The following is a 26,103-nucleotide window of genomic DNA, read 5'->3' as shown; positions in this document are numbered from 1 at the left end:
AGTGATCCAGGATTCCATTTGCTAATGCTTTTTTGTCCTCTCCCCTGATTGAAGTTCTCTAGAGCCAAAAAAATATTCTAGAGAAAAGAATGTGTTGTTTTTGCTATTTTCCTACCTGCCTCCTCCATTTATGTTCTATAAAAATTGGAATTCCAAGTATTGCAAGTACTACGGTAGCTCATTAGTTTCCCAATAGGTGAGCAAATAGACGTCACAGCGGGAAAGCAACAGCCAGTGGACACAAAGCATCCTGGGGCCACCAATCTAACAGACACTCCGCCACCTATTCTCGTCACTGCGCACGAGGATGGACACCTCCGCTTGTGGACGATGGAGGTGATGGGGCCCCTTATTTACCTGGACTAGCAAAGAATGGGAAAGATAAAAAGGATTATTGAATGAACCTTAGACTTCTATAGGCTGATCCCATAGATCAACCAGTTCTAGTACTTTCCAACCTTCTAGCTAAATTGCTAGTTTTGCAGCCTGCTCACTGAAACTGCTACTCAAACTTTACAATAGGCTAGTTTTGTATCTCGAGGTCAAATCATCAAAACTTCTAAGTTAACTACTTCAAATCTTTTCTTTAAATTGAGCTATGAGTACATGCCACTGAATATTTCATTGGATATTTAAATAATATTAGAGAACATTAATGATGCATTATAGTGAAAGAGTATAAGAACATTGAAAAGTTGAGTATACATAAATTTTTAGTTATCCAAACTATTGGAAGAAGTTGTTTTATTGTATTGAGTGTCCTTAAACATTTTAGAATGAAAAAATAACTCTCATTTACTGAAAGGTTTTAAATGATTTGGAGTGGAGGGTGGGTAGGGTTGAAGTGGGAGGACAGAAGATGATGGAAGAAAAGATTTTGAGTAGACTGATGACGTCGACAATGAAATCCTTAGAGAGCCAAGGGGTGTGGCCCCACTTATGAGGCTCTTTTCTGGAGAGAAACCCAGAAAACAGCCCTGGTTTCACATGGCAGGCAGATAGTAGGATCCAACCACACAGATCAGCATGGTTGTGTCGGGATAAAACCTCCACGTCTATCAGTAGATCCTAGCTTATTTGTGGGAAACTCTTGGTTTGAAAATACAAAGTATTGCAACAATAACTTTCCCTAAGATGATCCTGGTGTGGGAACAATATCTTTTTTTTTTCCTGATAGAGGAATAAAAGAGAGAGAAATAGGAGGAAAAAGATTACAGCCAAGTAATTCTCAGGAAATGAGTAGCAGATTCAAATTCTTTCTTCTCAAGCTTGGATGTTTATTCTCTAAGCGAGGCCACGTGTGTGGAAGGCCTTCCCGGGGCTGACTTATACCAAGCACTGAAAAGCAATCCACCTAATGTGAATCTCTTAGAATCTATCTTGCAGCAATATCCAAAAATAGATATTTCTGAAAAGGCAAATACAATATTCCTGTTTAAAACAAGTGAGATACACTTAAACCTGAAAAGAGTGTTTGTTTAAAAGGAGAGTATGTACCAGGAAAAGAGGTCTGGGGAATTGCATGAAAAGGATCATGAGAATTACAAGAAACACCCGCCAAGTAGAGAGATGATCTGTAATAATCAGAGTCGAGATGCTTGTCATTAATAGTTGTCTACATTTTTATTAATATTTAATTTCAAGAAAATAAGCCCCTATGGATAGTCTCAATTATTGTTATTACGAAAAGAATCATGTTTCAATGGTAGAGATAATTCTTTAAATGGATTATTTATAGAGAAACTCAACTCCAATGTTAATATTTTATAGAAGTTATGGTCATATTTTATTCAGGGAAAACTGCTGAAAGATATGTTACCTTTCACAAAGCATTCTGCCATTTCTCTGACATCGCTGTGTACGGACTCATGTACCACGAGACTACTGACTGGGAATGTGGGTAAGTCACTCCTCCTGTGTAGTCGGCCTCAGGCATCTTAACAACCTACAGGATATAGAAATGGATACAGGAAAATGTGTGACATTTATTGACACGAAAGGAAGATAAGAGGCATGCGCAAGCATGAGAGACAGAGTGTTGTGGATAGCTTGCTGAATGACTAGAAGCGTGAACGAATGTCGGGAGAACCCATTTTGTTCCTAGCTCTGTACTTAGAACAAAACATTGTATTTTTTTCTTTTTTAAATTGAGTATGACTACCAATTCCCTTACTTTACACATTGGGAAGAATGTAAAGTTTTCATTTTTAATCTTGAAAGGGTTATGTTGCATTAATCTTCCTTATTAAAGGGAGTAGAGGCATGAATTAGAGAGGAGAGGGATATTTGTTTTCAATAGGGGACTTTATTTTATATTTGTTGTTACAACTGATATAGTTCTTAATTCTTTCATGTAATGCTATTCTTTTTTTAATGCTTCCTTTCTATTTCCTTTCTTCTGTCTTTTGAGTTAATCCTAAATTTCCTTTCTTTTCATCTCTCCCATACTTTCAAATATTATGTGTATGTGTAAATGCACATGCATGTGTAAACATAGTTTTTAAATTTACTAGTATTTACCTTTAAATTTTTCCAAAAAATTTAACGGATTGGTTAGAATTTAGACTGAGACAGCATCTTTTCAGTTAAACAGAAAGCTTAGCCCACTTTACCTGTCTCTTTTTCCACACCCACCTCTTCACTTATCATTTGCTAATGTAAATCTTCAGATTTGCATACAGATACTGCTATTACATTAATATTTAAATGTTACATCTTCTCTTTTAAGAACATTTTTCTCATTTCAAAAATTATTTTACAAAAGTCACAACAAACCATTTGTATCATCAATTATTTGAGTCTTCTGGAGATTACAGGAAATAATTCTTTATATCTGAAATCAGTATAGTATTATCAGGAGATTTCTAACATTTACTTAAAGTTATCTGTATTTTATCTGGTTTTATTGCTCACCCTCAGTCCTATTGTACTCTAATATTCTTTTTTTTTTTTTTTTTGTGAGGAAGACCAGCCCTGAGCTAACATCTGAGGCCAATCCTCCTCTTTTTTGCTGAGGAAGACTGGCCCTGGGCTAACATCCGTGCCCATCTTCCTCTACTTTATGTGGGACGCCACCACAGCATGGCTTAAACAAGCCAAGCGGTCTGTTGGTGAGTGCCTGGGATCCGAACCGGTGAACCGTGGGCCGCTGCAGCGGAGTGCACGCACTTATAACTGCTTGGGCCACCGGGCCGGCCCCTATACTCTAATATTCTTATTCTTAACTTCTTACTTTTATTTATCTGACAATCTCCATAGTTTCTATAAACATTGTTTCTGTTTACAGTGGAATAGTAGAGAAATCTAAGATCAGGCAAATTTCGTTCCTTTTTGAAAACAGCCTGCATATTTTTGCACTAACTTTACTTACTATGTGGTAAGCCTTTTCTAACAACACACATAAAACTAAAATTTGAAACTATCGACAGAATTCTCAGAATGCACTTCTGTTTGGGTTCTTTCTTTCTTTGCCTCTGCGCAGAACACTTTCATATAACCCATCTACTTCTTGAGATTTGTAGTTTTTTGCTGTGATCTAGAAAAATAGAGTGAGGATGGGTTTGGGATCCAATCCAGCTTCATCTATATTATAATTAAAGGAGACTTCCCCTAGATTTTAATGATTTCTTTCATGGATTGTGCATTTGGTGTTATATCCAAAAAAGTCATCACCAAACCCAAGGGCATCTAGATTTTCTTCTAGGAGTTTTATGATTTTGTGTGGTACACTTACAGTTGTTTTGTTTTCTGAAAAGTATAAGGTCTGTGTCTAGATTGAGAGTTTTTATCATAAATGGGTGCTGGATTTTGTCAACTGCTTTTTTTGTGTATATTGATGTGTCTTTGTGATTTTTCTTCCTTAGCCTATTGATATGATGGGTTACATTAATTGACTTTCAAATGTTGAACTAGTCTTGCATACCTGGGATAGATCCCATTTGGTCATGATGTATAATTCTTTTTATACCCCTCGAATTTAATTTGCTAATATTTTGTTGAGGATTTTTGCATCTATGTTCATAAGAGATATTTGTCTGTAGTTTTCTTGTAATGTCTTTGTCTGGTTTTGGTATTAGGGCAATGCTGGCCTTATAGAATGAGTTATGAAGTAGTCCTTCTGCTTCTATCTTCTGGAAGAGATTGTAGAGAATTGGTATAATTTCTTCCCTAAATATGTAGTAGAATTCACCATTAAATGCATCTTGACCTGGTGCTCTCTGTTTGGGAAGATTATTAATTACCGATTTAATTTCTTTAATAATATAGACCTATTCAGATTGTCTATTTCTTCTTGTGTGAGTTTTGGCAGATTGTATCTTTCAAGGAATTGGTCCATTTCATCCAGGTTATTAAATTTGTGGGCATAGATGTCATAGTTTTCCTTTATTATCCTTTTAATGCCCATGAGCTCTTTTTTTCTTAGTTAGCCTGGCTAGAAGTTTATCAATTTTATTGATCTTTTTAAAGAACCAACTTTTGGTTTCATTGATTTTCTCTATTGATTTCCTATTTTTAGTTCCATTGATTTCTCCTCTAAATTTTATTATTTCTCTTCTTTTTACTTTGGATTTAACTTGCTCTTCTTTATCTAGTTCTAAGGTAGAAGCTTAGAGTATTGATTTTAAATGTTTCTTTTTTTAAAATATATGCATATAAATTTCCCTGTGAGCACTGCTTTCACTGTTTCCTACAAATTTTGATGTATTTTAATTTTCATTTAGTTCAAAATATTTTAAAATGTCTCTTATTTATTCTTTGACCTATTATTTAGAAGTACTCTGTTTAGTCTCCAATTATTTTGGAGTTTTCCACCTATCTTTTTGTTACTGATTTCTAATTTAATTTCATTGTTGATCTATATTCTTTTAAATTGGTTCAGGTGTGATTTATGGCCTGGAATGTGGTCGGTCTTGAGGAATGCTCCCTGAGAGCTTGAGAAGAATGTATATTCTGCTGTTGTTGGTTGCAGTAGTCTATAGATATCAATTATATCTAGTTGATTGATGGTGTTGTTGAGTTCAGCTATGTTCTTTCTGATTTTCTGCCTACTGGATCTATCCATTTCTGATAGAGTGATGTTGAAGTCTCCAACTATAAAAGTGGATTCATCTATTTCTCTTTGCAGTTCTATTAGTTTTTGCCCCATGTATTTTGATTCTCTGATGTTAGGCACATACATGTTAAAGACTGCCATGTCTTCTTGGAGAACTGACCCCTTTATCATTATGTAATGCCCCTCTTTATCCTTGATAAGTTTCCTTGCTCTGAAGTCTTCTCTGTTTGAAATAACATAGTTACTCCTGCTTTCTTTCCATTAGTGTTAGCATGGTAAATCTTTCTGTATCCTTTTACTTTTCATCTATATGTGTCTTTATATGCAAAGTGGATTTTTTGTAGACAACATATAGTTAGATGTTCTTTTTAGTCCATTCTGACAATCTCCGTCTTTTAATTGGTTTGTTTAGACTTTTGACATCTAAAGTGATTATTGATATAATTGAACTAATATCTACCATATTTCTTACTGTTTTCTATTTGTTGCCCTTGTTTTTTGTTCCTATTTGTCTTCCACTCTTTTTTTGCCTTTTATGGTTTTAAGTGAGTACTTTATATTACACCATTTTCTCTCCTTTCTTAGCATATCAATTGTACATCTTTTTTTTTTTTACTTTTGTTAGTGGTTAGCCCAGAGTTTACAATATATCTTTACAATTAATCTGTCGTCCACTTTCAAATAATACTATATCACCTCACAGGTAGTGCAAGTACCTTATAATAACAAAGTATTCCTAATTCTTTCCTCCCATCCCTTCTGTCACTGCTAGTCATTCATTTCGAGTATTCATAAGTTATAATTATCAAATTCATTAGCTCCATTATTATTTGGAATAAACTGTTATCCTTTAGTTTTTATCTTTACTTATTCCTTCTCTTATGCTCTTCCTTTCTTTATACATCATTTTCCTTCTCTCTTAAGAACTTCTTTTAACATTTCTTGCAAGGCAGGTCTGCTAGCAACAGATTCTCTCAATTTTTGTTTGTCTGAGAAAGTCTTTATTTCACCTTCACTTTTGAAGAATAATTTCTCATGATACAGAATTCTAGGTTGGTGGTTTTTCTCTCAACACTTTAAATATTTGACTCCACTCTCTTCTTGCTTGCATGGTTTCTGAGAAGTCAGATATCATTCTTATCTTTGCTCCTCTATAGGTAAGCTTTTTTCCTCTGGTTTCTTTCAAGACGTTTTCTTTAGCTCTGATTTTCCACAGTTTGAATATGCCTAGGTGTAGTCATTGTTGCTTTTTTAAATCTAGTTTTTGTAACTATCATTTGGATTGTAGGATGATTATCTCCATAACAGTTTGGACTCCATTTAGTAGCAGTGTATTCACTTCAGTTTCAGCTACTTTGATGGCTAGAAGAACTTTGGCTATGAATGTATAAGGCAACCTTATTATGACTTTATTAAGCCAGAAACAAAAAAGAATTGCCACATATACACATTGATATGCAATTTCTTCCTTTATTTCTAGTTTCTTAGATTCTATTTTATTTACCATTATAAATGCCTAAATCAAAATAACGTGGTACTCTGCATAGTATTCACTTAGACAACAGGATATCTAATTAAAGATTACAATGTCTACATTTTATACAGAAGGACATGTTATCCTTTGCAGTATCAGTTCCTTCCTGGACCCACCTCATGATGAAAAGGTAAGAACTTTAGTTTTAGTTTAATTCATGAATCAGCACATAATTGATTGAGCATTTCTCTGTGCTGGACATCACAAAAGATATAAATACAAGACAAGACTCGCTACCCTCAAGTCATACATAATACCATTGAAACTTAAGCTATATGACAAAAAACAATGGTCTACTGTGAAATGAGGGGATGAATGAGAGAGTGAGTGAGCCAGCCACTGGTCACTTTGCATCTTCTTCATGTTTTGACTATTTGTGAAAATTGTCATAGGATCCTGGAGCTTAAAAGAGCTCATACATCATCTAGTCCTCCACGGTCAGCTTCTATATCTTATACATCTTCATAGGAGGAGATTCCATAACCTTTCCTTGAAAGCCAAATCTAGTGCCCAGCCATTGTTATTTTCTTTCTTTCTTTCTTTCTTTTTTTTTTTGAGGAAGATTGGCCCTGAGCTAACATCTGCCAATCCTCCTCTTTTCGCTGAGGAAGACTGGCCCTGGGCTAACATCCATGCCCATCTTCCTCCACTTTATATGGGACGCCGCCACAGCATGGCTTGACAAGCGATGCATCAATGCGCGCCCAGGATCTGCACCGGCGAACCCCTGGCCGCCGCAGCAGAGCGCGCACACTTAACCGCTTGTGCCACCGGACCGGCCCCAAACCATTGTTATTTTCAAGAAAATCTTCCTCGCATCTAGTCTAAATCCTCCTTATAATCCACACATGTATTATTCTATTTTTAGTGTTAATGCAATGTAAATGTCACCATCCTTATTTTGTAACTTCTTATTTGCATGTGGATATATAGATATATCTAAATATATTATAAAGACTCAACACTAATTAAAGAGCACAACAAGGACGTGCTATTTTAGCATAGGCTTATTTCTCTTTAAGTTAATATTTCAAATCCAAAAGCTAAATATTGGCTTAAATAGTAATGTTTTATTTTTGGATTATAGGTATTAACATATGGATGCATAGATTAGGATTGTATTCCTTGTAGAGTGTTTTAAAATGGTTGTTGTTTCAAATATTATTTCATTTGATCCTTGTTTTTTTTTCTTTTTTTTTCAAAAAAGTTTTCTTTTTGTTTCCAAGAACCCATTATAGTTTTTATAAAGTTCAAATATTTAGCTTTAGTATGATTATCTTCACTTTGCAGAGGGGAACTCAGAGAGTGGCTTGCCCAGGATCACATAGACAGTTAATGATGAAGTCAGGGCCAGAACCAGGGTTCTTTCCCTCTACTCCAATGCTCTTTCCATATTCAACACTTACTGCTATCGAATGGAAAATAATAAGGTTCAACTTATGAAACACAATATTTAATTTATCAACAACTATAAACGGCCTACTGTCAAGGCATGCTGTGAGCTGAACAAAAGAATCATATGCTTGAGCTGTGTATATGTGGAAGCTTATCTCATTGTTTTCTTCTACTTGTGATGATTATCAATATTCTATTATTAATTTCAACAGATAAAAATATGATTCAAAACCTACATTTTTGCAAATAGACTTTCTACAAACTGGCAACCAAGACCTCTCAAAATTTGGGGAAAAACTTTAAAACAAACAAAGTTATATAATAATATTGAATTAGAATAATAATGGAATTGATTTTAAAGCATTTTCACCAATTTAAAAGAAGAGAATCTTTTAATAACTTATTTTAATTCTTCCATATTCAACCTCATTTCAACCTTTAGACAATGTGATTTTCTAGCTGGTACATGGCTGCCTACTTATAAATATACAACAGAATCTGGTTATAAGATGCCTCACTCATACATAGACTAACATACACCATGCATTAAACCAGATTCAGTTATAGATTACAACTACAATGAAAACCTAATGTGTCAGTCTGCAAATCAGAGGTTAATCTGATTCTCTTGAAACATTAGTGTTAAAAAGACACTTCATGGGGCCGGCCCAGTGGCGCAAGCAGTTAAGTGAGCGTGCTCCGCTGCGGCGGCCCGGGGTTTGCCGGTTCGGATCCTGGGAGCTTACTGACGCACTGCTTGGCAAGCCATGCTGTGGCGGCGTCCCATATACAGTAGAGAAAGATGGGCATGGATGTTAGCCCAGGGCCAGTCTTCCTCAGCAAAAAGAGGAGGATTGGCAGATGTTAGCTCAGGGCTGATCTTCCTCAAAAAAAAAAAGACACTCCATGGAATAAAGATATTCTAAGAGATAGGATATTCAAAACCTGTCTACAGAAAGAGAAATCATACATACAATTATATACACATGCCTACAGCAAGAAAAAAGAAGTCTAAGAGTAGCATTTTTCCACTCACAGGTTGTAATCTACTAAGGAGTCATAAAATCCATTTAATGAGTGGCAACCAGTGTTTTCATAAAAATAGAAGAGAATGGAGTGGAATGAAATGCAATAGACTAGAATAGACAATATCAATGTGCGCTGCACATGAGAAGGTTAAGCATCCTTTTGAGAAAGGTACTAAAACTTGTTTCAGATGCATGTACAGGTATTGTATGCATTCGCTGGGTTATGAAGCAAAATGTATTTCTTACTATAGATATGGTCCTTATTAGAGAAACATTTGCCTTAGAGAATCCTATGCCAAGACAGAGAAAGAGCCGTTGGTTGACCAGATGTTCTTGAACAGCTTTGCGACAATAAGAAGCATGAGAGTGCAGAAGATTTCACCCTGGCTCTCTAAGAACAACTCGAGAGAATTGAGTCAGAAGGCCAAGAAATTTAGGAGAACTGTGCCTAACCTTTAAGTCTAAATGAATAGGAGACTCATAGGAGAACTCCAAGCTGCCAGAATTCTAGCTACACATATGCTCCTAGGTAGACGACCCAGGAAGAAGTAAGGTCTAAGTTCATCAAAGATAGAAGGGGAACATACCCTAAGGTGGTGCTACTTCAGAGCAAGCTCCCCCGTTGACAACTCTAGTTCACACAATCTAGAAATGTCTTCTGAGGCTTGTGTAGGGACTCTAAACTTGAGGATAAGCGTACCCATCAAGCCTCATGACGTCTTTGAAAGAGAATGAGCTGGGCCCATTTCTTTGGCTAATTTCTCGTGGTAAATAGTTATCCTATATAACCTCTCCCCCCCTCCCAAAAAAAACAACAAAATAGCCCTGGCTATCTCTAGATGAAATTTGAAAATAGGGAGTCTTTTTGCCAATCTCCCCTTTGGTCTTCACCTTTCAATTCTGTTTCCTCCTGCTCCTGCTTATATTCACTCTCAGTCCTCCCACAATCCTTCTCCTAAGGTTTCTCTCTCATCTAGTCATCTCCTAATCCTCAACGAAATGAATTGCTAATCCTCTATTAAAGGATGAATTGCTAAAGACATACGATACTTCCTCCCCCAGGGGTGTGTATAGATGAACAAATATCTGAAAATGGAGCTCTGGTACCTCCACAAGAGCGAGAAGAGCTGATCAGAGTAGGGCTTCACCCTCTCGCACAGATGTCCACACCATTCACTCATAAGCTTGGCTCTTTAAGGATTTATGGGTTTGCTCAAGGTTGAATTTGCATCAGCACATACTTATTCCAAGGGATATGCCTTATCGTTGCTGTCTAGAAATTCAAGCAGCTGCTTGCCTGGCGTGCTCATTCTCTAGAAATTACTCAAGTGATCTACGTAGAAGACAGACAAGTGGTGCTTACTGCCTCCATCGACGGCTCAGTGAGGTATGGACCTTCACATTGTGAATTCAGCGCTTTGAGCATGAGAGGTAAAAGATTCTAAGCTAAAGTTTCAGGCAATCTTCATTAGATGATTAAAATAGATAAATAAATAAACAGCAAATAAAAGGTGGTACAAAAGCGCTTTGGGAAGATGGCCACTGATTTGGAATTCTTTTCCATGCCCAAGGAAATGAGATGCGCTGCTCATCTATGTTAGAAGGTATAACAAATACTGTAATAAAGGGTGTTTTTTTTTTTTTTTTTTTTTGTAGACTTATTTCAAAGAATTAAGCAAGATGGGTAGCTCAGAGAGATAGACCTAAGCCCCGGGAAGGTTACAGGAGACACAGGATCAGAAGTCATAAAAAAGTCATAAAAAGAACAACTAACACTGAGAGAAGTGAAAAGTGAGCTAATTGTTTCATGGACAATGTGATTGATTTTGCAAAGCCTACTTGTTTTAATTGCCTAGATAATGCTAAGTATACACACACAAAATACTAAAAACACATATATACATAAAGAGAAAGGAAATGTCGTGACATTTCTTGAGACAAATTGCTGCATATTAAAATGTTTTAAAATCATGGTAATGAGGGCCGGCCCCGTGGCTTAGCAGTTAAGTGTGCATGCTCCGCTGCTGGCGGCCCGGGGTTCAGATCCCGGACGCACACCGACGCACCACTTCTCCGGCCATGCTGAGGCCGCGTCCCACATACAGCAACTAGAAGGATGTGCAGCTATGACATACACCTATCTACTGGGGCTTTGGGGGAAAAATAAATAAATAAATCATGGTAATGAATTATCCTCTGAAGGGAATAAAGTTAGGTAAGATCAAGAGAGGCAAAGAGGCTTCAAAGTGTATCCAATAATTTAAACATAATGGAGACGAAAAGGGAGGAATATTGTATGTTGCAGGAAAGACCATGGGCTGAAATTCAACAGAGCCTGGCTAGCTGGGTGAGCCTGAGGCTGACGTGGATCTTCACCTTGAAAGAAATAGCCATCAAAGGATGTTAAGAGGGAGACTAACATGATCTGATTTACATTAAAAAAGTAATAATAATAATGTGTGGGAAATGGACTTCAGAGCAGCAAAAGCAGAGCAAAGAGACTAGTTAGAAGTGTGTGGTGAAGGTGGTGGCTTGGATTAGGGGAGTGGCAGCGGTGCTGGAAACAAATACTCTGCATTTGAGGACAATCCAGGACGTAAACTCCGGAAGACGGGAACTTTAGCTGAAAGGGGAAGTAAGCGACAGATGTCAAGAATGACCACTGGCATATACAACTAGGTGAACATTGGGGCCATTCATTGAGAGAGGAGGCACTAGAAGAGGAAAATATTTAGCATGTAGGAGGATGAAGGAGGGCTTTTAGAAACGTTGAGTTCAAGGCGAATCTGTGGGGGTAAGATCCTATTTGGGGGCAAACAGTTAGAGCTGCTTCCTCTGTCGGAAAGGGGATCTGTTGTTTTATTTGTAGGAAAAATTAAGGACATGACATTTCATTATTATAGATGTTTTTCACAACTTTGTTCCTTGGGTCTCTGCTCTAGCTTATTTTCAGCTACCTGCCAGCAGAAGTGCTAATTGGGGATTGTAACGTGGGCACACACACCCCCCACGTGTCCCATGTGCACACACCTCTGTTGTTCTGAGCATTCTCTGCTCAAACCAGTTACCCTTGGCATGGAGAAATTACTTTTATGAGTCCTTAAGTGAAGATCTCCCTAGACAGTCAGTTCAAAAAACCTAGCTCTATTAATAGCTATGTCAGAATACAGTTCTCCTCATAACTGAGCCACGTCCTTTTGCTAAGACTACCTGCCATTTTCTAAAGGAGTAGGCAATTTTAACACTCTAAGTATTGTTTGTAAAAAAGATTATGATTTTATAATAGGAAAAAGCATAATAAAGGCTTAGCTCTGGGACAGAGCATAGAAGGGGCTAACGATCCATAGCTGAGGCCCAGGAAAGCAGGCTGAGAGGTAGGATCAGGCATTTGGGAGAGCTCCACATGAAACAGGAAACACCACAAAACAAGGAGCTCAAATGTTACTTCAGTCCTTGCCACGATAGAATGAATTTAGAGTTGTCCTGAAGTTAGTCTTTCACCCCTCTGACTTCTGTGTTGAAAGGGCTGGGCCATTTCACTTTGGCAAAGGCTCTGGCAAGGAGGCCATGACATTGATGCAGTGTTGTGGAGTTAAAATATGTAAGGGATGTAGGCTGCTCCTGTTCTTAGGACACGTCAGGTGTGAGGAGTCCCTCTGGACACCTCTGCTCTGCCTCCGCCTCGGTGCCTACCTCTTTGATCTGGAACACTACTTGGACTTTGTGGAATCTATTCTTAGTTCTTTTAGCTTGTCCACTTCCTGGGTCACTGCAGCAGGCACATGATGATCGTTTCCATCATTTGCTACTCTGAGGTTGAAATCAAGACACAAAAGGAAGATCTTCCAAATACTATTTTATCTTTCCATAAGACATTGGGGATATCCTGCTAATGACCTTCTGTATTACTTTAAACTACGTGGGCTACTTAGAGGGACCTCTTGTAATGAGTTGGTGGTGAAATAATGTATATGGATAAGGAGCCACTTCCTTTGCCATCCTGTTTCAGAATTCAGTTGTAGATATTAATATGGTATTTCTACAATAATAGGATTTGTGGTTGGAGGTTGAGAGGATTTTGGTAAAAGTAAAAGCATCACTAGCTATCTCCTCCCATAAGTTATACTGATGCTGATACAGAAAGTAGACAGCTGAGATATAGCCCATTCTAAGGCCCAATTCAACGAAGACACTGTCAATCGATGTGGGTTATGATTAGCTTGAATGAACAGTGGAAAATCTGTTCCTTATTTTCCAGCTCTAATGAATAGGTATCATAAGTACAGATTCAAATTGACATTTCCCAAAATTGTTGTGGATTAGAATTCTGATAAAAATGTTTATGATTAGCTCCACATATTTAAGAAGAAGAGTCTTGGACTCCAGTTTAAAATCCCTGATGGACCAGTGAAAATCTACATAAATGATCTAATGAACAGAATAACTTCCACTGAATTCCAGTTACTTTCTCCTCCCCGCCTTTACTTTCCTCAGGCTCTGGCATGCCCACAATGGTCATTACTGTGGATATTTTGGACAGCAAAGGATCTTTGAAATATCACAGACAAGTGATTTCATTTTGCCTTGTGATGTTAGTGAACATCCCATAGAAATAAAAGAAGAAAGCAAATTCATAGAGAAGAAGCAAAAATATGAATATCCTCTGGTATTTGACCAGAAAAGGTAAGAACACTGAGTTTTTTTTTTAAGATGGGCTACAAGAATTAGACTATTATGATATTGTGACACTGTGCTGGATGTGGAAAACTAAAAGATGAAAAGCCCAGAACTTTGCAATAATTTTGCAATGCATGGAAGGGAGAAATACGTAAACAAAAAACTACAATTCAGTATAATAGCACTGCTAGGAACATCTGATTCTGAAGATAATCACAGAGGGGTAAATAGGATTTACCCAAACAAAGAAGACCAAGGAGGCAATTGCCTAAGCAACGGCACTAAATAATGAAAGACTGTGATATAGTCTTTCAAGACTTGGAGTCCAGGGATCAAGTAGGGAGGACGTGGTAGGAGATAAAGCAAGAAAAGTCTATAGGGGCCAAAGCACAATGAACTTTTTTTATGGGCCAACATAAGGATTTTAAACTTTACAGATATCACTGTGACACGATGCACAAGAGGAAAAGCAAGTCTGAAGAAAAGGGCAGTGAGTTTGGTTTTGGACAGGTTTAATTCTGAGATGCTTGTGGAACAGACAAGTGGAGGTATTTAATGAGCACTGAGATGGACCTGTCTAGAGTTCCCAAAAGAGGCCAGAGCTATAGATAAAGATTTTGGAGTCATCACATAGTAGTATTTTCACTACGGATAAGTCACTTAGGTCCTGTGTACAGAGTGAGAAAAGTGGAAAACTAAGGAAGAAATCAAGAAACAGTAGCCTCTAAAGAGCAAGCCAAGTGAAAAACACTGAGAAGGAATAGCCAGGATGTTGAAAGGAAAATGACAAATTAGCGGTATGATGGAAATCAAGGGAGGAGAGAGTTGTAACTAACGTGGTAGAAAGGACACGTTTTAGAACATGGCAGTGAGGTCACAGAAAACAACAGAAAAGTAAACATTGGATTTGGCATGTTTGTTGGCTGAAAAGCCATTGATGACTCTAGAGAGGGTAATTTCAATGGAGTGATTGGAAAAATAACATTGCAGTGGTTGAGAAATAAATAGGAGATGTGAGGTGATGGTAGTAGAGATCACTATTTTTAAGAAAGTCATATAGCTCTAGGGTTGAAGAAGAGTTTGTTTCATGGGTTTGCTTGTTTGTGCGGGAGACTTGAGCAGGCTTAAAGGCTTAGGAAAGGGAGGATCGTTCTGCAACAGAGAATAGAATGTTGGTGAAAAGCTGTTTTGTGCTTTTGCGAAACTCAGTCTTGGTTTTGCCTATGGTCTGATCTTTGTCATAGTGGAAGAGATTGGTGCTCATCTGAGCTTTCAACATCAGCAAAGCTCAACTCTAGATGATGGATACCTAATGTCTAACCCTCAAGGGACCAGACTTACCTAGACTGGTAACATCGAGCAGACCAGAACTGGGGGAGCTGACTAGATGAGTCCAAAGTGGGAAGAATCAGAGAGGGTTGTCTAAGACAAAGTCCTTTAGGGAAATCCTAAGTGAGTCAAAGCTGGGGAGATCCAATGCCATCATCTAGTCCAAAGGTTGGTAGAATGGCTGTAAATAGGAATTGAAGCTAAGAGTCAGAAGCCATATAGAATTTGGATCAAAACAAGAGCCATTTGAAAACAATCAACAAGGGTTCCAGGTGACTACCAAAACCCTATTGAAGTGTTCAAGGCTTGCCTTGGCTGGACAGTAAAGAGCACTGGAGAAGAAGTCTGGCTAAAATATAAAAGGTGGTATGGTAGAGCCAAGACTCATAAAGATGTGGTAACGTTCACCAAGCAAAAGTCAATCAATCTCCTTCGGGTAATTGCTGAGTCTTGAACATCCATATATCATAGTACTTAAAACAATATATCCTAATTTGTTAATGTTCATCTCCTTCACTATTCTGTAAGTTCCTTGACCACTAGGACTGTGTTTTATATGTCTTTATATCCCCAATTCTTAGCTCAATGCTTAGTTAGCATACAGTAGGCACTCAAAAGTTATTTGTGGAACAAATAAAGAATGGCTAATGGAGAACATCACAGGCAGAGGCAACAAATGTAAATGGTAGATGCAGAAGTATGAAACAGTATGATAGCTTAAATGTAGGATATGTGTTCACGTTATAAGTAAATAATTCTGTCTTGTCTGTAGCAAAGTGGGCCTTCCTCTGTAGAAGTACTCCATCTTAAGACATACTATTATCTTTAAACAATGTTTTTAATGCTCAGTTATGACTTTTTAAATATATGCATAAGCAAGTTTTAACTACAGTGGAAGCTGCCCTGAGTCGAGTGAAAGTCAAGCGGTGGTTTTGTACCCAAGGTTTCCTCATCCGTGCGACACAGTTTTTTTCCAATGGCTATTAACGGATTTAACTACATGGCATGTTCAGTCTTGGTAGAAATCTCTGTGGTTCCCCTGGAGGGAAATGTGGGAAGTCAGGAGGAGCAAGGGTCAAGTGCAGAGGTAGTATCATTAGGACTAAGTCATGGGAGGCAGAGAATTTGGGGACCCAGAAAAAGGATGATGTAATTGATACTTGTTTAGGAGGCAGAGAATAAAAGGTGTCGGTACGTACTTAACAGTTTTTCTTGTATCTTTTTATGCAGATGGAAAAAAATGAGCTCCATGTCTTTACTTTTCAAACGTACACCTCCCAAGACTTTTGAAGTGGCACATGATTTTAAGTTTTTCAAGTCTCTTTCTTCACCCAAGGTGACTTTAAAATGAACAAACACAATGACTTTGCTTTTGTTTTCCTGAATTTAGATATGTATGGTGTATTAGTTTTCTATTGCTGCTGTTACAAATTACTACAAATTTGGAAGCTTAAACAATGTAAATTAATTACCTTACCGTTCTGTAGGTCAAAAGTCCGACCTGTTTTCACTGGGTTAAAATTAAGGTGTTGAAAAGCCAGAGCTGGTTTCCTTTTCTGGAGGCTCCAAGGGAGAATTTCATATTCCTGCGATTGTAGCCCCCTTCCTTCATCTTCAAAGCCAGGAGTGTTGCATCTCTCTGACCATTCTTCTGTGGCCACGTGCCTCTCTAAGACAATGGGAAAAGTTCTCTGCTTTTAAGGATTTCTGTGATTAGATCGGGCCCACCTGGATAATCCATCTCAAAGTTCTTAACCTTAATCACAACGGCAAAGTCACCTTTGCCAAGTGAAGCAATATATTCACAAGTTGGGGGCGGGGGTAGGGGCTACAAGGTGGACATGTTTGGTTGCTAGTATTCCGCCTATCACAGAAGACACACTTTGCTTCAGTCCAGAATAGGAGAGAAAAGTGTACTGCTATTCATTCTATTTTTATTTCAAACACTTCTAAGGAATGGATATAGTGTGAGTCTTTAGGCTAAGGTCTGGCATTAACTAATTAAAATTGACTTCTTCCAGATCTTCCACAAAATAAACCAAACTTACCTCTCTAAACTTATCTCCCGTTACTAACCTACAATTGTCCCTCCCTCTACAAATCAGACTAGCTATTGTTTCCCTGAGTACTCCTCTCAGTCTTCTGCCCCTACAGTTCACTGGGGCTCTCCTTGACGTATCCATGACCCCTCTCTATCTGTCGAAGTCCATCCTACCTCTGCAACTACCTTCATAACTTACAAAGAATTAGTATCCAGAATAGGAAAAGAACTCCTAATAAATCAATAAGAAGAAAAGACAGTCCAATTAAAAAAATGGTCAAACACTTCAATAGATACCTCACACACACACACACAAAAACATTTACCAATAAACACATGAAAAAATGTTCAACCTCAATAGTCAACATGGAAATTCACATCAATCGTATTAAGAGATATCATTTAACACCCACCAGATTGGCAAATATGAAAAAGTCTGACAATATTAAGGGTCAGTGTGCGTTTGGCACAATCAGAATGCTAATACGTTGATGGAAGTAGTGTAAATTGATAGAACCACTTTGGAAACCAATGTGGCATTATCCAATAAAGTTGAAAATAAGCATACCCTACTAAATACGCACCCTAGGAAAACTCTTGGACACGTGCTTAGGAGGCAAGTATGAGAATGCTCAGAGCAGTACTGTTTGTAATAACAAAAACCTGAAAGCAGCCTAAACGCTCATCAACAGTGTAATTGGTAGGTAAATTACAGCATATGTATAAATTGGAATACTACAGAGCAGTGAAAATAAATGAACTAGAATAACACTCACCTACAAGAATGAATGTTTGAAACATACTATTGAAGGAGAAAAGTTTTGCCTAAGAATACATACATTATTATTTCATTTATATAAAAGTCAAGAAGAGGCAAAACTGAATATTATTTTGGCAAAAAGCATATAAGGTAAAACTATACAAATAAAAGGAAGAGAATTCAAAGCACAAAATTCAGGAGAGTCATTACGCCTGAGGGCAGTGGAAAGGACTGAGGCACACCGAGAACCTCAAAGTCGGGGGTACTGTTCCAATTTGTAAAACAGAGCAGTGGGCCCATGAATGTTCATATGTCATTATTCTTTTACAGTATCAACTTTAGTAAATATTTAACTTCCCAAATGAAACAATTTTCATAAATCCTGCCTTTCTGTCAAAATGGAACTCAGATAGCTTCTCCCAGAAGACAGGGTGACAGGCAGGAGAGGCTCTGGATGTGGGGTGTGACAGGCTCAGGTTTAATCTTAGATAACTTATTTTATGTCTTTCCTCATCTGAAAAGCCTTCAAAGAGTTGTGAGAATTAAATGAGAAAGGATCTGCTAGGTACATTGTAGATACTCAATAAATGTTAATTCCACTTTCCCCAAAGGCCCCTATCTCGCTCTGTTTCATGTCTCCTAACATGTTCACTAACCGTGTTCTCCACTGAATGAGAACTATTTGTATATTTACCTTTACTCCACCTCACTACTAAATCATAAGTTCTTTGGGCAAAGATATATGCATAGCATGTAACAGATACTCAATTTTGATGAATAGGATCGAAATAGCACAACCTAAAAATAAAGACTGGTACTCACTTTTAATATTCTCTTCCAGTTTGAAGATAAGAAATAAATTTTTTTAAAAAGTAATTTAACCAAAACATTAAATAAATTTGGGGATATCTTTGGAAAGGTTTTAAAGCTCCTGAAACAATTGAATACCCCAGATACTTGCCCTCTTCTTACTACACCTTAGCTTCTCAATTGCTTGGTAAAATAACAAAGATTTAATGCTAAAGTGAAGTTAAAATACCTTTCACTTAGGAATCTCTGATTTTTACCAGCAATCTTGTTTTGCCCATTCCTTTTCATTCTCAGCTGTATAATATTTATCTATTCACTTCTTCTCTGTTAATTTCTTTTTGACATATTGTTATCAGTAATAATAATACAATGGTACGAAATCTTACATTTGGGTAGCACCTTACTATATACGTTATCTCATTTGATCCTCATAACTGGTCAACAGGGAAAGAACTTACCTAAGGTCATGCAGCTAGTAAGTAGCAGAGTTGGGATTTGAACCCAGGAATTTTGCCGTGGATGGAATGTGCCCTTTTCACTAAACATTCACTCCTCTGTTTTGCAGATTCAAAGACGTGCCTTGGAAGGTTTCATGACTGAAAACAGAGAGGCAGGGATTGTTTTTGGTTCTCTGCCTATATATAGGGTGAGTTGGAGGTTTCTAGGACTAGAGTGGTTACAGAACAATAGGGAATCTGACGTCTCATTCTTGACACTGGGCTACCAAGCAAGGTTGGAGAAAATCCCATAACCACGATGACTGCTTCCATAAACACGCTGTGTTCCATTCCAGAGAAGTCTTTGGTTGTGTGTGTGAATGGCCTTGATCACTTGTCTCTGCCGTTCCACATTGAACCACACTACAGGAAACTATTTCAAACTTTACCCTGGCTCTTCATCACCTACAGGATAAGATACAAATGCTTTTAGCCTGGCACACAAACCCTTCACAATCTGGCCTCTGCCTGAATTGCATGACTTCTTTTCCTACCACATTCTCCATGTACCCTCTACTCCAGCTGTGCCAAATTACTTGCCGTTTCTTAAGCATCTCTGTTCTTTCTACTTCTGCAACTTTGCAGGTGCTGCTTCTACCCAGGATCCATCCACGCTTGTTTCCCTCCAAATCCTCTCTCGTCTTGCAAGTCTTCACTCCAGATAACCTTGGTTAAATTAAAGAACAAATTAATTAATCAAGAATAATAAACCGAAGATGAAATATTTCAACTTAATCTTATTATTTCTTAAAATGTGACTTCTCCTTCCCAAGAACATGTTCATTGGAATAGATTCAAACACTTAAGTTAGAGATGATGCCAAGGGGGAAGCATCAAGAATCAATAGTGGGCAACTGAAAAGGGGCAGGTGTATTTTAAAGCAGTTGGACCTTCTCACTCCCCATCCCCCACCCCTGAATTCACATTACAGAGGTAATCACTTTACGTATGTCTTATTAACTCTTTATTTATGTTTCTAGATACCAAGCCCCACTAGTCTAAAATTCCTTCCACTCATTGACTCAGAAGCACTAAGGGACTCTACAGATGGCATTCCCGGAAAGAAGAAGGGAGGTCACGTTCAACATGAAAAAGTAAATTAGTACTTCGAATTCCATAGTGTATCCCATTTCTGTTTGGATTGTTAATCACTTCTTCTGTGCCCAGAAACATTCTGGGCCTAAAATTATCCCAGTTCATACTCTTTCTATGAATATTCCAAAATGCATGTATTTTAGCTCAGTGAAATGGAAATCATAAATTTGCTAGATAGAAAAATCAAGCAGGACCTCCGAGTCTGACAAATGAAACTTTTCTAGAGCTAATTTAAGACTTAGGTTCAATGACTAGTTTTAAAAGCTAGACAATATGACATAACATATCTGAGGGCTGTATAACCATCCTTGCTTCTTAATCTTACTGTACCTATAGGATGGAGCCATGACATCAGTAAGTTTCTAGCTTACCTGCCAAGTCAAGGAGAACTTTTCCCATGTATATTAACAGGAATAACTAATATATAATGCTTTACAGTTTACATAGTGTTTTTATAAATGATTCCTTTGATTTTCACAATAATTACAAAGAAAATGTTATACTCATCTTAGATTTGGCAAAAAATGGAGCTTAAAGGGAGGTTGAGTGACTTGCCATAGATCACATAAGAGTTAAGTGATAAGCTGAGATCTACTTCTGACTTCAAATTTCATGCTCTTCTATTAAACTACGCAGCCTGAAAAAACTCAAACCCTATTGCTTGTTTACTAGTTCTAGGAAGCTTGTATGGGCCTGTGGCCATTTGTCTAGTCATTAAAATAGATTAAACATTAAGAGGAAGATCTAACATATGGCAAGTTTTATAAACCCCCATTCCATGAAGTCAGTCTAAAAACAAGAAGGAGATGGTTCTTATTGTCTGTCTATCTGTCTTATTGAGCGACAGATAACAAACACAACTACGACAGCAATAGAAAGCTGCTTTATGTAATTAATACAGACAATTTGACGATAATTTTGTTAGCTTGTGCACTTAATGAGAATATGTATGATCTTTGTTAGTCATCAACTCTACAAACTATTTGAGTCAGAATTTTTGGCAACAAAAGAGTTTTCTATAAAAATAATATCATTTAGTTCTAATTGTTTTAACTGATGGATGAAACACAGTGGTATAAATAATCCAAAACTAACAGGTAATCAAGAGTATTTGTTTTGGGTTTTATAATTCATATATTTTGTGCCCTGTATTTGCATTCCTGTTTGTTTTGCCTCATCTGACATTAAATATACTTTAAATCTTTAAGTACAAACTAAGTGACAGAAAGAAGGTAGCCAAATATGTGTTAAATGCCAGGGGGAAGACAAAAATGGAGTTAAAAATTAGTCATGGATAATCTATATAATGAATAATCTATACTCAGGTAATCAGGAATTGATTATACTATGATTAATTTTATTCCAGATCATGAAATATGATAAATTATTTGTCCAATCACAGAGGAATTTTTAATATATCTATTGTTTTAATAGATGCTTTATTTTCTCTTAACTGCTCTGATGGGTCATTACCCTCACAAGGAAGACAAAAGGAGTAGATGTCTCCATTTGCTTACAGAAAAAGAGCCACAAAAGCGTGATTAAAAATTCTCTTTCTGGTTTAATGAAGAAAAGAGTTAAACGTGGTCAGGGGGTTAAAATTAGTTTCCAAAATAAAATTAGGCCCTTTTCAGAAAATTATGCATTTAGCAAGATGTAAATAAAATCTGGAAACTGGGATAGATTAAAGCACCACTACACTGATTATCTGCAGTTTTAGGAACCCAAACAGCCTAACTGGGAAAATAGTAGATGAAATCAAATCAATAAATACACATCAAATGCCTATTTTCATAGAAAAAGCACCTCCAGGAAGGTGGGCAAAAAATTACCTCAGAAAGTTTAGTGTTCAAATTCCAATTTTGTGAAACAAATATTTATGGAATACCTTGACATATCTACCATGTGCCCTGCACTGTGCTAGGCTCCAAGAAGCCAGCATAGATCAAGGAGCTCACAGTACAGAGGGGAAGAAGTCCTCTGGGCAGAGTCCAAGAACAGGTGTCTCAAACCCTTTGATTTTTTTGTGTGTGTGTGTGAGGAGGGTTAGCCCTAAGCTAATATCTGTTGCCAATCCTCCTCTTTTTTGCTGAGGAAGATTGGCCCTGGGCTAACACTGATTCCCATCTTCCTCTACTTTATATGGGATGCCGCCACAGCATGGCTTGATAAGCGGTGCATAGGTCCGCACCCAGAATCCAAACCTGTGAACCCCGGGCCACCAAAACAGAGCAAGAGAATTTAATCACTGCACCACCAGGCTGGCCCCTGATTTATTATTTTTAAATAATAGAAATGCTGGTTCCAGTATTAATGTCTTTAAATGGTTTGTAAGTCTCTTTAGAATTCAATAACAAGTTACAAAATATTAACCATGGTACAGGAAAACAAAAATCAGAGCATAAGTTTACAGTTTCTTTTCAGTTTAAAGGTGGGAAGAGAGGGAGAGAATGTGAACTTTATGACGTGTAATCCACTTTCAAAATTGTGGAAGCATATCCAACAATAGAGAAATGATTAAGAGAAAGATAATGTGATAGCATACTCTATAGTTTTTCCAAAGAATAGTTAAATAACAGAGAAACACTTGCAATTTTATTTTGGGTGAAAAGAGTATTTAAACTCTAACTGAGTGATATTGCTAATGATAGTGGTTAAAATTTATTTTAAAATTAGTGCACCAGGTACAATGCTGAACATCTGATAGGCACTATTTCACTTAATCTTCACAACAACACTTTGAGGTAGTTACGATTATCACCCACATTTTATAACTGAGAATACTGAGACATAGCATACGTAATCCCCAAAGAAATCTAAGATCTCCAAAGAAATAAGTAATAGAGCTGAGAGTTAAACCCAGAGATTGACTTCAGAGCCTGGACCCTTAAATACAAGGCAGTGTAATTCAGAGATAGGTGAGCTGCTAGGCCTCTCCTGGTCAGAATAACCATATGTGAGTTTATAAAGAAAGAACACTGAAGGGGGTGGCCTGGTAGTATAGCGGTTAAGTGCATGTGCTCCGCGTCGGCGGCGCAGGGTTCACAGGTCTGGATCCTGGGCGCGGATCTACACACCGCTTATCAAGCCATGCTGTGGCGACTTCCCATATAAAGTAGAGGAAGATGGGCTCGGATGTTAGCCCAGGGCCAACCTTCCTCAGCAAAAAAAAAAGAACATGGAAGAAACTCCCTTCCTGTGACTCTACCCCTCACTCTAGTTTATTTTTCTTCTCAGCTCCTGTCACTACCTGACATTACATTATATAAGAATTCACTTATGTTTATTGATTCTATCCCACTAGAATGTAAGAATCATGAAGGCAGGAACTTTGACTTACTCTCTGCCAGAACTCCAGTGTTTAGAACAGACTGACACACAAGTGACACTCAAAACACATTTGCTGGGGCCGGCCTGGTGGCGCAAGCGGTTAAGTGCGTGCGCTCCGCTGCGGCAGCCTGGAGTTTGCCGGTTCGGATCCGGGGCGCGCACCGAGGCACCCCTTCCTCAGCAAAAAAAAAAGAACATGGTCGAGCCATGCTGTGGCGGTGTCCCATATAAAGTGGAGAAAGATGGGCATGGATGTTAGCCCCGGGCCAGTCTTCCTCAGCAAAAAGAGGAGGATTGGCAGATGTTAGCTCAGGGCTGGTCTTCCTCACAAAAATAAAAAAAAAAAAAACACATTTGCTGTGTAAAAGAATGAATGAGTTAGAAGGAGGAGGAGGACCATAAAAGAAAATTAAAGAAAGAAAGATTGCTGCTGCACAAACTGAGGTTCTCTTGCCTGATGCGTATTAAAAAAAAAAAAAAAACAGGGGCCGGCCCGGTGGCACAAGCGGTTAAGTGCGCGCACTCCGCTGCGGCGGCCCGGGGTACGCTGGTTCGGATCCCGGGCGCGCACCGACGCACTGCTTGGTAAGCCATGCTGTGGCGGTGTCCCATATAAAAAAAGTGGAGGAAGATAGGCACCGATGTTAGCCCAGGGCCGTCTTCCTCAGCAAAAAAGGAGGAGGATTGGTGGATGTTAGCTCAGGGCTGATCTCCTCACAAAAAAAAAAAAAAAAAAAAAAACAACAATTATTAAGGCATCAGCTTTCGGGAAAAGAAATCAGCTTTATTCTGCGAGATCAATCTGCAGGAAGACAGGGGGTGTGTGCCCTCAGATCTGTCTCTCTCATTCAGGGTTTGGGGTGAAATTTAAGAGGTTAGGGAGAACAGGCTGGCACGTGGAAATGCTGGCAGGACAGGTTATGATTGGTGGGCTTCAAGCATTTATGGTAAGGTTCTAAACATTTATGATGAGGTTCTAAACATTTATGGTAAGGTAGGGAAGGAATTTTAACACCGGATCTTCCTAAAGGATGGATCTTTTGCTTCTGATATGAGTCTGACTTTTAAGTTCTGGTCACGTCCCCGTCCTTTGGTTCCACGGGGAAGAGAATCTTTGGTTCCTCGGTCATTTCAGGTCAAAATTACTTTTTCTGCGCATGCTCTGGCTATGTGACTTTGCAAATTATCTGAAAGACAGTTTCTTCATCACTCAGTTGATAAGAGATGGAATCTGTTCGAACTGGCTCTAAATGGGCCCATGGTTACAAGATCAGTGCAGCATCAGGTGTTTAGCATATTGCTCTGGGGAACTAAGTCTCAGACCTTGTCTCAGGGAGAAGGAGGAGCAGTCACGTGACCTATGAGAGTCCAAGCCTAAGGCATCTTTAGGTGGTTGTATTTTGACCTTGGGTGTCACCCTGTCTTTCTTTACCTTATAATTTTCTATGATTCTCTCCCCTTTTTCTTCTTTCTCTCTTCTTAATAGACCATAAAATCAAATTGATGTGTACTGTAAACATTGGCTGAATGTTACTGACAAAATTAGACACTTATTAATCTGAATTTTTAAATCAAGTGAATTTAACTTTATATATATATATCTTCCAAAAATATGCAGTTCACAACTAACTTTCATTTCTTATTTGTGGGATCAGCACTTGATTTTATTTTCCTGTGAATCAATAGACTCTGATGATATTAATATACAATGTCTCTGTGTCTTACAACAACCTAGCGAGCACCTCTCTTTGTTTTGCTTTAACCAACCCTTTATAGATTGGGCGGTTGAGTCCCAGAATGGACAACCGCCTGGTCAAGTAGTTCTAAAGCTTCTGTTCCTCCACCAAACTCTTCTGGAGCCCCATCTCCTGTTTCTAACACATTTTACTGGAGGCACACAGGATAGTTAAGTAAATAACTGTACCTTCTCTCTAGGAGGATTAAAATCTCTACAAAAATTTGTGGTGCAACTTGAATCTAGAAAATTGCATGTGTCGTATAATGCCAGTTACTAACTGACATGTTCTTTATTTCTGAGGCACCACGGAGGAGAAGTCTGAAAAGAAATTTGGTCCCGCAAATAAATCTGGCTTCTTCCTTCTTCCCAGCCATCCCCAAGTGAAGAGAGAAAAGTCAGAAGTGGCTGCTGTGGCCTGAGCTGCACGTAAAATGAGAAGGTCTGAATGATACTCCAGCCTTTATTTCAGGATGAAAGGGAGGGTCCACCAGCCACTGTCGCCATATCTGTATCCTCAGGACATCCTATCGATGGAGAAGATTGCTCACGGAGCTCAGGTGGCCTCAGTTCTGAACACCAAGCAAGCAGCAAGCAGTCAGTTGGCCCACTTCTTTCATACATCGAAATCCACTTAAGGACTAGGCAAATGTTTCTTGTTTACTGTCAGCAAGATGACACATAAGGAAACAAAGAAAATCAATAGCATAAGTAGATCTAAAATAATGTGGTTATCAATTAGCTTTGCACTTCCCCTCATTGTTCACCATAATTCATAACCAGAATTACTGTCAGAATGTGTACAGTGAGAGGCAAATT

The 26,103-nt window shown here is 38.1% G+C and overlaps 1 protein-coding gene across 1 annotated transcript in view; it reads left to right on the top strand.

Moving 5' to 3' along the window:
• The window catches only part of WDR64 (WD repeat domain 64), a 132,546-nt gene extending 106,875 nt beyond the window's left edge, over positions 1-25,671 (top strand). The window contains exons 20-28 of the mRNA XM_058533548.1: positions 197-336; positions 1,795-1,900; positions 6,659-6,717; positions 10,288-10,397; positions 13,505-13,693; positions 16,247-16,352; positions 19,193-19,273; positions 20,105-20,218; positions 25,588-25,671. Coding sequence (XP_058389531.1) covers positions 197-336; positions 1,795-1,900; positions 6,659-6,717; positions 10,288-10,397; positions 13,505-13,693; positions 16,247-16,352; positions 19,193-19,273; positions 20,105-20,218; positions 25,588-25,671 — 989 coding nt within the window. The remainder of the gene's footprint in view (positions 1-196; positions 337-1,794; positions 1,901-6,658; positions 6,718-10,287; positions 10,398-13,504; positions 13,694-16,246; positions 16,353-19,192; positions 19,274-20,104; positions 20,219-25,587) is intronic.
• Positions 25,672-26,103: the final 432 nt, after the last annotated feature.

The sequence above is a fragment of the Diceros bicornis genome, chromosome 38 (assembly GCF_020826845.1).
Source record: "Diceros bicornis minor isolate mBicDic1 chromosome 38, mDicBic1.mat.cur, whole genome shotgun sequence".
Classification (NCBI taxonomy): domain Eukaryota; kingdom Metazoa; phylum Chordata; class Mammalia; order Perissodactyla; family Rhinocerotidae; genus Diceros; species Diceros bicornis.
The sequence above is the reverse complement of the archived record's forward strand: the minus strand, read 5'-3'. Positions and strand labels throughout refer to the sequence as shown.